This window comes from Populus euphratica, unplaced genomic scaffold (assembly GCF_000495115.2).
Source record: "Populus euphratica unplaced genomic scaffold, PopEup_1.0 scaffold297.1, whole genome shotgun sequence".
In the NCBI taxonomy this organism is placed as follows: domain Eukaryota; kingdom Viridiplantae; phylum Streptophyta; class Magnoliopsida; order Malpighiales; family Salicaceae; genus Populus; species Populus euphratica.
Window position 1 is genome coordinate 36,581 of NW_011500180.1, and position 11,587 is coordinate 48,167.

The 11,587-nt window shown below is 25.8% G+C and overlaps 1 protein-coding gene across 1 annotated transcript; it reads right to left on the reverse strand.

Annotated features, from left to right (window-relative positions):
* Positions 1 to 699: 699 nt before the first annotated feature.
* Positions 700 to 1,390, reverse strand: LOC105111501 (ethylene-responsive transcription factor ERF022-like). Its single transcript, XM_011006869.1, has one exon. It carries the CDS (start codon positions 1,255 to 1,257, stop codon positions 700 to 702), a length of 558 nt encoding a protein of 185 aa, XP_011005171.1. The 5' UTR covers positions 1,258 to 1,390.
* Positions 1,391 to 11,587: the final 10,197 nt, after the last annotated feature.

Here is an 11,587-nt window from a genome sequence, read left to right on the forward strand (position 1 = left end):
CACAAAAGAACAAGGAAATAATTTTAAAATCTAAAATTTCAGTTCAATGTTTATCTCCATTCGGATAATGTGTTCACAGATTTATTGAGACCAAATGTTTCACCGAGTTATTATTCTGTTCCTTCCCTTTTTTTTTTCTTCTTCTTATATATCTTTTTTCAGTTATTGCATTTAATTAATGGTTAAAAATAATTAAGAGAAGATGAAGATTGGATATCATGAAGCATGAACGAAAGAAGCTAGATTCATTGAAGGCAGAAGTCTTGTCCTTTGCATCGAAACAAGAAGGCAATTTGTGCAAATTAAAAGGAAATAATACACTTTCCAGGCTCTCTTCAAGTGTTTAACACGCTAAAAGACGTCTTCAAAAGTTTATGCCTTTCTATGCATCATTTATAGAGCCCGAAGTTGTCAAAAGAGCCAATCCTCCCCACTTCTCCAAGTGAGCAAAACTCTCTCTCCCGAAAATTAAAAAAAATAAATAAATAAAAAAGATCAATGGATGGAGAAAGCTTAATTAAATCTTGTTGACTCTAATTTAATATCGGAGAAATTAGCTAGTTTTTAAATTGATCAATCCCATCATCACATTAGTTTAGTCAATTTATCATAATTAATAATAATAATAATAATAATAATAATAAGAGCAGAGCAGCAGCAGCACGAAATAACACGAAATTAATAAATAATTGTATACGATTAATAATCCCAAATGGAGTCATGTTGCATTTCTCCCCACTCATCTCTATACTCAACATCAATATCATCACTCATGATCATAGGCTCTTCCAGCAGAAGAACCCCAGTTAACTCCATCCACGTTTTTGGTGAGTCCAATGGTGCCTCGTTTATAGCTTGAATTTGGCTTGGTGACAACCCAACCCTAACAGGACCTAAACCACCACCAACACTGGAATCGCCGCTTACAGCCTCCGAGCATTTCATTGGTCTCCGAAACAGCAAAGCAGCCTCTTGTGCCGCCATTTGCACATCCTCTGCGCTAGAGCTCGCTGGCTGGGGCAAAATATCCACCATGTCAGGAAAATTTAGTTGCGCCCCACGTCCTCTAAGGTGCAATGCTGCAACGTCGTATGCGGCCGCTGCCATTTCAGGCATCTCATAACTCCCAAGCCAAATTCTTGTCTTCTTGCCAGGCTCCCGGATTTCGGACACCCATTTCCCCCATTTCCGTTGTCGTACACCTCTATATCGCGGCGGACTAATCCCAAGATGGCCGTCCACGATTCTTCCTTCCATTGTAGCAATAAAGAAGAAGAAATTAAGGCTGTGTCTACTGATGAATGGTATTATGGCAGTACTGTACTAGTGGAGTAGCGATGATCGTAGAATTGTGGGTTTTAGCAACTGAGAGTGTGCGCGCTAATCTATAAATAGACGTGACATGTCATGGGAGTGATTGCTCTGGGAGTAGAAGGGAGCTTCCTCGTAGTTACATTTAAGTGCGGGAGATGCTGGCAATGAGTTGCATGTGCTCATTTTTCTTGGTTTGAATGAATGACACGTGTTAATACATCGCTTCTTTTTATATTATTATTATTCAAATATATTGTCTTGGTCAGCCTAAAACAACTACCTGCGTATTCATATAATTAATACAACATCAACAACAACATTCTTAAATATATGATCTGTAATAAGACAGGCTATTGGTATCAAGGACGGAGTAGGAGGCAGGTAAGAAAATCATTAAAATATTTTATTGCAGGAAATAATATCATATGAGTTTTTGTATTAAACGAAATTATTAGTTAAGAAATTACTAAAATCACAAAATAGCATACGTTATGGATTGATGGATAAGTTTTATAAAATATAGAAGGAAAATATCTAAGAAGAGACAAATTTAAAGAGTTTATATATATATATATATATATAACAAATAGTACCACGGAAAAAATTGACAAAATATGAATTTATTTTTAAAAATAACACAGGAGACGCTCATGTGGCAAATCCGTATCCAGAAAGCTTGAGACGCACAACTTCTTAAATCTAAAAAGTTACAACCTAGTACATCCTCACAAAGTCAATGGTTGTGTAGGCAGCACATGCCCTGACGAATCATATTATTTTTATTAATGTTTTTAATTATTGTGCAATTTACTAACAATTAATTTAAGTTTCACACAAACTTCAAGATAATTAAAGATTTATGTAATTATTAATTTTAAAATTTATAAAATTAATCGTGATAAATATAAATTAGTTTGAATATTTATTTAATAAAAAATATATTTATTGGCTGTGATTATTTGTTCAATGTTGAGTACGTGGACCTCCTATTATCTAGGTATTAATTTTTTGTTTTCTTAAATATGGATAATTAATCAGATACTGTTGTTACGTAGCTATGCTGGGATCATTGCATATCGTCCATCGTGTTTCCATGCTAAATCCACAAGCACTAAAGTGAACGAATATTCTAGCGCAGTGCCACCTAGTTTTGGGATTAATTTGGCATTTCGCACGTAAAATACAAATAAATGATGAAATGATATGGTAGGAAAAAATTGTCGGTGAAATGATATATTTTTAGATATTGTCGTTATGATTCATGATAAAATTTTAATTAATATTAAATTAAAAAATAATTTAATAATTATTTGATTAAAATGATTAATTGATTCTTAAAAAAATACCCAAAACTGTTAAAATTAGAGCCTCAAAAAAAAATTTAATCTAAAAATATAACGATTAAGTAGCAATTTTATAGCTACTTTAAAAAAAACAATCTCAAGAAAATCTTTTTGAATAGTCAAGATGCGGCCAAACTTTCTCCTAAACTTAAATTTATTATATTGATTTATAAATATATTTATTAAGTTATTTATATAATTTATCTAAAATAAATTTTTATTTAGTTATGACGATCTACACATGACGGTTTTAAAATACCCATAAGCACTATTGTGCAAAAAATATTAACATTTTTATATTTTAATTAAAAAAAAATTTTAGTCTACAAATTGAATACAAATATATATTTTTACCCACAAAAATTTAACATGATAATCTTATGTGACTTTAAGAGAAAATAAAAAATATATAAAAACTAAAAAAATAAATATTTTATTCTCATTAAGTATCCATACATATTTATTTTTTTAATATTTTGCGCTCATAATTAATAATTTATAAAGTAATTACTAATATTACAAGAAAAGCTCTAATAGTTTTTTTATTTTTTACAAAAAGTATGGCATGATCAAATAATTATTATAGCATCTTTTTAATTATTTTATTTAAAGATAATTTAGTTTTAAAATATGAAAAATCAAAATAATTAATAAATAAAAGGAAAGAAAAGTGGATGGGAATCAAGTTCATGTGTGTCTAGGCTTAAAAGGGAGGCCCCAACACTGGCCAAATCCAACTTTGGAGCCTAGAATACTAGATTCGAGGATTTAGATTATTGAACTCGGGTGTTGATTATTTTTTTTATGTAAAAGAAAATAATGGACAACACATTGTCCACTTAGCATACAACATGTGTCTCCTAAAACTATTTTTAGTTACCTCAAGTGATAAAAAAGTCAAGTTTAGAATTCATTGCGCATAACACTCAAAATTCAACATCTTTTTAATTAAAACACACATTAAAGTATATTTGAGTTTACATACGTCAATCAAGTGTTTAATTTGACAAGAATGCAAACCAAGATCATACGGCAATCCAAGCAACCACAGATAATTTTTTATATCAAAATAAATGTTAATATTTTTTTATTTTTTAAAAAATTATTTTAATATTAGCATATCAAAATAATTTAAAAATACTAAAAATATATTAATTTAAAATAAATAAAAAATAAAAAAATTAATTTTTTTTAAAAATACTTTTAAAATACAAAAATATACAGATTTTATTAAAAAAATGTATATTAATTTTAATAAGCTTATACATCAACAAATATAATTTTTTTATAATATTTAAAAGGGAAAACATATCTCTCTTGACAAATAAATATTTTTTAAATTAGTTAAAAGACTCTAGTTTTACATGCCAAACTAATAACGTGTTTCGTTGTGTATTAAAATAATAAATATTTGAAATTAAATTTTTTAATGATTTTAATTGGTAAAAAAACATATTATTTTAATATATTTTTTAATAAAAAATATCTTTTAAAGAATAACTATTAAAATATTTTATTTATAATGCGGTTTACAGCCAGGTTGGAGTGGGACCCCTTCCACATGTTTTGAACGTAGTCTAGACAGCATGAGAGATCTAAGGGGTCAAAGCATGTAATAAAATAAAATAAAAAAGAAAGCTAATGATCGTATTACCATGGGAAACCATAGTTAAGGTAAGGAAAAATTATACAAAACGTGACACTTGGAAAAACATCATGTGTGATAATCGACGTGATTTGGCTCTTGTTAGTCAATATATGATTGATAAAAATTGCATATTAACAGAAGTAGTTGAATTTTTTTTTTAATTTTTTTTTTTTTAATATAGGTACATATATGGTGTCATCTCAACGATCACATGAGTCAGTTGCTCATGCTTATCCGGTGATAATTTTTCACCAAAATTACTACATTTAGTTAAGTTTGGTGGTAAAAATACATTGTAACTAGTCAGTCAATCCGATCTTTATAATAATTCATGTCTCAAAAGTAAACAAGGAGAGAATTAATTAAATGTGTTTTAATTAACTTGATATATACACTCATCATTCCGTCAACCTAACTAAAATTTAGTTTGATTTTTTAATAAATTAATTTAAAAAACAACATTGAAATTAATTTTGTTTTGTTTTAAATATCAAAATTATGATATTTTAAATTGATCCTATTTAAACCGAGTTAATCCACTTAATTTATAAATTGAATCATGCTCCTAACGAGGTTCAGTAACTTTGTTATCTCAAATCTAATTTTTATTTAATTAAATGATTTTAAAAGTAGATATTTATAAAAAATATAAATTATTAATAAGAAATATATTTTTTTTCATTTAAATTGTCTTTTATGATTAATGTATTTTCCTTTTGTTTTAACAACAATTTTTATTATTATTAGCTACATGGTTCAAGGAAAAATAAAAAGCAATAACAACTAGGAAAAAATTTAGAAAAACTATAAAAACTAGGAATAAAAAAGAAAAATTCATGTGTTTATAATTAAATAACTAAATTATGTTATTCACACTTCTTTTACAATGGATAAACAAAAAAATTATAAGGAGTATTGTTTTTTAAGTAAAAAGTCATTATAATCACTAAATGAAGTTTTAATTAAAAAAAATAAAAGGATTATAAATCGATTATTTCTCTACAACTATATGAAAATGATAAAAAAAATTAGAAATTATATAATACATTTACAATTAAAAATGTAAGCATTTTTGTTATTTGCTAGTTTAATATATTTTTCAATTTAAACAATATTTTTTTTATTAATACATCTCTTGAATGTTTCAACAAAAACATATTTTTATAATTGCATGTGTTGTTTTCAAACAAAAACATGATCTTAAAAGCAAGCTTTAAAAAAAATATATCAAAATAATATTTCAGGAAAAAAATAATAAATATGATGAGATAATATTAAAATTTTATTAAAAAATTGAATATTCATCAGATTTGTTTTGCGCATATAATGTATAAAATAATTGAAAAACATTGTTAATGTTTGTGAATTAACATCCATGCCCGTGTAATGGTCCCTCTAGCGAGTTGTTAATGTAACATTAAGATTTTTTCTTTTTATAAATTTTTTTATATTTTAAAATTATTTTAATATATTATATTAAAAATAATTTTAAAAAATAAAAAAAATTATTTAAATATATTTTTAAATAAAAAATACATTAAACCACCACATTCTCTCACAATCGTCGAGAACGGGTTGAAGGGAGGAAATCTCCATAAAGAAGGACAAAAGTACAGGGAAAGTTTCAGGGGATAAATTTCTGTTCGACGTGACGTGTTAAATTGTAGGTGGAATGATTTAACGGGTAAGCTAACAAAACCTAAAAGAGTTAAACCGCCCTAAGCTTAGACGTGTCCAATACGACTACCAAGGTATCAAGTCAAGCAAGTGTTGAAACAGCTGGATCGAAGCTGTACTCATCATCCCTCTGTGCTCCACGTGTATATAAATACTACTTTCTCATTTTAATGCACCGCCACCCTCATCCTCAATTTAATGGTCCGCTAGATTTGTGGCCCCGGGTAAAAATGTTTTCAACATAAAATATTCCTCTGGAGAAAAATTTAAGACTGAATCATTAGTTTAATTGGTAATTTATATAATGTAATTAAAAAATATATAACAAAAATAAATGAAAAAATAACAAGGGTAAAAAGAATCCAATCTAAGCCAACTTTGATGATGAAACAACTATATGTTGAAAAGAGAAATCAAAAAAACAATTCTAGTTAATTTAGATTAACTAATAAATTTCATGATTATAAATATAAAATTAGAATAATCTTATAAAAAAAAGTAAAAGAAAAAAAAAGGTCTAAAGACCATTTCCTTAATAAATCATATGAATATATGATAACTCTACCCAAAAAAAACATCAAGATCAATCTCTAATAAATAAAATGTTGAAGGAAAAAACAATTAAGAAATAGTATAATTTAAAAAAGATAAAAAAAACTCGATCCAAACTCACTCGGGTCAAAATGCAAAATCTCTGACTCCGTTGTGATACAAGGATGACTGCATTTAAAAGAAAATTAAATAAAATCATGAAACTCAATTATCAAATAATTTAATGTTGAAGGATGAAATGATAAAAAAAAATAAAAAACAATAGAAAAAATATGAGTCAACCCAAGTTAACCATAAAAACTTCTTAATCATGGAAATCATGGATTCCTTGAACTGAGTTCAATCATGATACTTATTTTCCAACTATTTTAATTTTGAAGAATGAAATAATAAAAAAAGTCAATTTAAAAAGCTTGTCAAAGAAAAAAAAATAGAAATCAAATTTGATAGAAAAACACCCATGGAGGATAATTGTTTTTAAAAAAAACTCTTAAAAATTATTAGGATAAATTAATAAAAAAAATAAAAAAATAAATAAGAAGACCAATTTCAAACAAATAAAATGTTGAATAGTGAAATTAAAATAATTCAATTTAAATAAAGAAAGAAAAGTTAATCTGAATTAGTTTTTGAAATAGATGACTTTAGTCATATAGCCAAGACTAATTCCATAACAACAAAAAAAATAATTTAAGTTAACCTGTAAACCATGCAATTATGAGCATAAGATTGAGATAAACCCATATAAAAGAAAGGAACACCAATTTCAAATAAATCAACTTAAAAAAAAGATAAAAAAATTCAAACGTCAACTAATAGTAACCTTTTAAAGTGATGATTTTAGTCATGAATTCGAGATTAATTTCATATATAACAAAAACAATTCTTAACTATCAATTGGGTTATCAGAAAATTCTGCAAATTTACGTTGAGCCTTCTAATATGATGTCTTAGCTTAGGTTAAAATTTTAAAAATTTTAGATAAATTCAGAAATTTGATAAAAAATCATAATTTGACTAGTTTTATGTTATTCAATGTAATTTTAAATTCGACTATCAGATTGAGCTAAAATTTTATGAGAGATCATAAAAATACATTGAATAAAATCTGGTTAAAATTTTAGGATGAACAAAGGTCGATAGTGCTAGTAAAAAATTAAGGACTGTCAAATGGAAGCAAAAGGACTCATTAAGGATAAAATAGTTATTTGTCATTAAAAATAAAACAAATAAGCTCCTTTTATGTTATAAACTATCGACTAGGTAGTGAAAAAATGTGAAAAGAAAAAAAAACAAGAGAAGAATGTTAGAAAAAGTGTGAGAGAGATTTGAAACTTCTAAGATTTGAAAAATTAAAACATTAGCTTAAAGAAGAATCAAGAAAAGAAAGATATAAGAAAGGTGAGGAAGACTGGCCACATTAGGAGGAAAAGAAAAGTTGGGAGAATTTAGACTTGTAAGTATGAAAAATTAAGATTCTTACTTGAATGAAGTGTTTTTGAATTTATTTGAGTAAATTATCAAATAATGACAATTAAATTTGATTTAATTTCTTATATTCTTGACTTTTTAAATTGGGGTTCTTTTGAGAATTTAAGGATTTTGAAAAAAATAGTAAACATGATGGAATTGAGGTAGAATAGTATAGAAATAGTGAATTTAAGTAGTAATTAAAAAAAAAATAAGTTTGAAGAAATAGACTTGTAACTAAGGATGAGGAAATAAAGGAATGAGGTTTTGAATGTTTTATTTTTGAGAAATGATATTCTTTATCTTATTTGATGTATTCAAAATATGAACAAGTGAAGAAATATTATAAGAATGTGAAAATAAATAAATAAATGGTAGGAATAGTTAATGGAAGAATACTTTAAGTGAGTTAAATTTTTTTTTGATTAAAACTATATATTGAAAATAAGGTGACAAATGAATGAAAATTTTGATGCAAAACCCAATTAAATAAAAGATATTACATGCTTCAAATTTAGACGTGTATGAAAAATAATAATAAATTAATAATGTAGTACAATTTGATTGATTCAGGATATAGACCATATGTGAATGAAAAATAAATTATAGGGGTTGACTTGATTTTTTAAAAGGGCTAGTACAAAATTCAAGGTGAGGAAAGAAAAAAAGAAATGACCGAACTAAATACATGTTAAGAGGCATTAAGACCTTTTAAATGCTGTATCAGAAGGTAGTGTATGGTGATTAAGCGACCTCACACACGCCATTTGAACAGTAGAGCCTAACCACATATCAATAACTTTTTATTATTATATTTAATCAATGTAAATTACAACAATTCCCTTAAGTAGCTTCTAAATTTACAATTAAACCAATATAACATAATAAAAAAGCTGTTATGAGATAATTATGTTGATTGTCTCTAACGATATTAAAATAATTGTACTATTCTAAAAAAATTGAAAAGAATAAAACACCACTTAATAATATGCATTATAACTTTTTATTCTAGGATTAATTAATAATTTTATTGTGAAAAAAAGAAATGACCAATCTAGCCCTATATAATTTGTAAAAAATAATTATATCATAGTAAAAAGGCTACCTTACCCTCATCACATGCTTATAAGATTTAATGATTAAAAAGAAATTTCATCATTATATTATATTATAATGAATAATAATCCGAGTCTTCATAGGAGAATTAGTTTTTTTTTAATGGAAGTTATAACAACCCAATTAAAAAATAATAATGAATTATTCTTGTCCATATGCTATGTCAAATACCCTTCATTATGCAAAATCTTGAAATCAAGTTTTAAAAATAAAAATAAAAATGTTGTAGGAAGGAAAGAAAAAATTAAAAATATTTAAAAACTTTTAAGCCTGTAGTAAAGAAAAATGAATTTAGTAAAATTCAATAAATGTTTTTCTGAAATAAAATTAAATTAAATTAAAAAAAACAGTAGCTTGATGGGTAATTGATTTGATTCAAACTTAGGATAAATACTTATTGTTTTGGTGACTTGTGTTTGATATAATTATTGCTTTAGAATCCCAAAAAATTAAAACAAAAACCGTGTGAAATAATGAATCTTAAGCTATGCTAATTATAATTTTGAATATTAAATGTGAAATATATAAAAATTGTTTGATGGATATAAATATGGCCCGTTGGATACCCAGCCCATCCTACATGGCCTTATGCCAAGCCAGTTTCTGTCCGAATGTCGTTGGACCATTATCCTATATGGGCTCGGTTATATATATTTTCCCATCACCAGCTCATGAAAATAAATAAATAAATAAACCGAGTATAGCCACTGCCTCCTCCTGACCGGTACCCATCTAACAAAGAATATATTTGAACCAATGAATTTTATATTCGGAAACCCTAATAAAACATTTTTAATTATTGGGCTGATATCAACTTTTCTGAAAATTAATTTTATCCTCAAATAACTTTGATTTCACAGATCATGTTTTCTTTTAGAATTCTTTGAATGCAAATGACCGCAAAAAAGGGTGTCATAATTTTTAGATAGTTAAACGTAAACATTTGTATGGTAGGTTAGTTTTTAATTATTTTTTAATTAAGTTATTATTTCTTTAAATTTGATGAATATTTTTTTTAGGATATATATAAAAGCCGGTTGAAGGTAAGATACGAATATAATTCTTTAACCCATCCAGATATTAATTTGGATTTGTAGTTATAGACATCATTATTTAATGGATCCAATAAAAATTAGGTGTATAAATTCTTTAACATTATGATTGAGAATTTATGAACAACTCGAAGTGCTTCGATTATTGGATGCTTGCAATACGATGAAAAACTTATGGACAACCTGTAGTGCTTCGATTATTGGATGCTCACAATCAATTTCGAGCACTTAAACTCTAGAATTTGTAGTGACGTTAAGCCAACGAGTACATGCTCGGATAACCTTGCTTAATGTAAAATGTGAATGACTCAATGCTGATTATGAAGAATTCTACCAATTAGTAAGGAAGATAAGATTACATATGAGTGATATATGTGATCCCTTAATTGACTCCACGGTCCTAACGACGACTAATCTTTTTCTCTTTTTTTTTCTAGTGCCACCTCTATTTTAGATTTATTATATTTCAACAAATAAATATTTAAATATGTAATAAATATTTGATTTTTATATTACATTAATTTTCTTAATTATTTTTCTACTTATGTTCAATATATATATATTTTAAAATGTTTTTAAAATATTACTAATGGAACAACTTCATTGGTATATTCTAGAGAGAATTGAAAACAATTACTCCAAATGCTACCGCTACTATTAACTTTACAATGAAATTATAGATGATATTTTCTTAGTGATATATTATATTTATCAATAGATATATCGGTGAACAAATAAAAACATAGATGACATTATATATGATGTTTTCATTGATGATATTTTAAATTTATTGATGGAGATACTTACATAATAAAATAACTAAATTTTTTTAAAAGTGTTTTATCCGTCATTAAATTCATCAGTATATTTATCATCAATAAACTATTTTTATCTATGAATATGTTGATAATATATATATTAACATGCTATAAGTGTAAATATTAACAAAAGTTCCTGTTAATATAATCGTTAAATTTGATAGTGATGTTAGATAGGATAAAGAAAACAAAACTCTTAAAAACTATTAGGATAACTTAATAGAAAAGAAATAAAAAAATAAGTAAGAAGACTAATTTCAAACAAATTAAATATTGAATAATGAAATTAAAATAATTCAATTTAAATAAAGAAAAAAAAGTTAATCTGAATTAGTTTTTGAAATAGATGACTCTAGTCATATAGCCAAGACTAATTCCATAACAACAAAAAAAACAATTTAAGTTAACTTGTAAACCATGCAATTATGAGCATAAAATTGAGATAAACCCATATAAAAGAAAAGAACACCAATTTTGAAATAAATCAACTTAAAAAAAGATAAAAAAATTCAAACATCAACTAATATTAACCTTTTAAAGTGATGATTTTAGTCATGAATTCGAGACTAATTTCATGTATAACAAAAAAAATTCTTA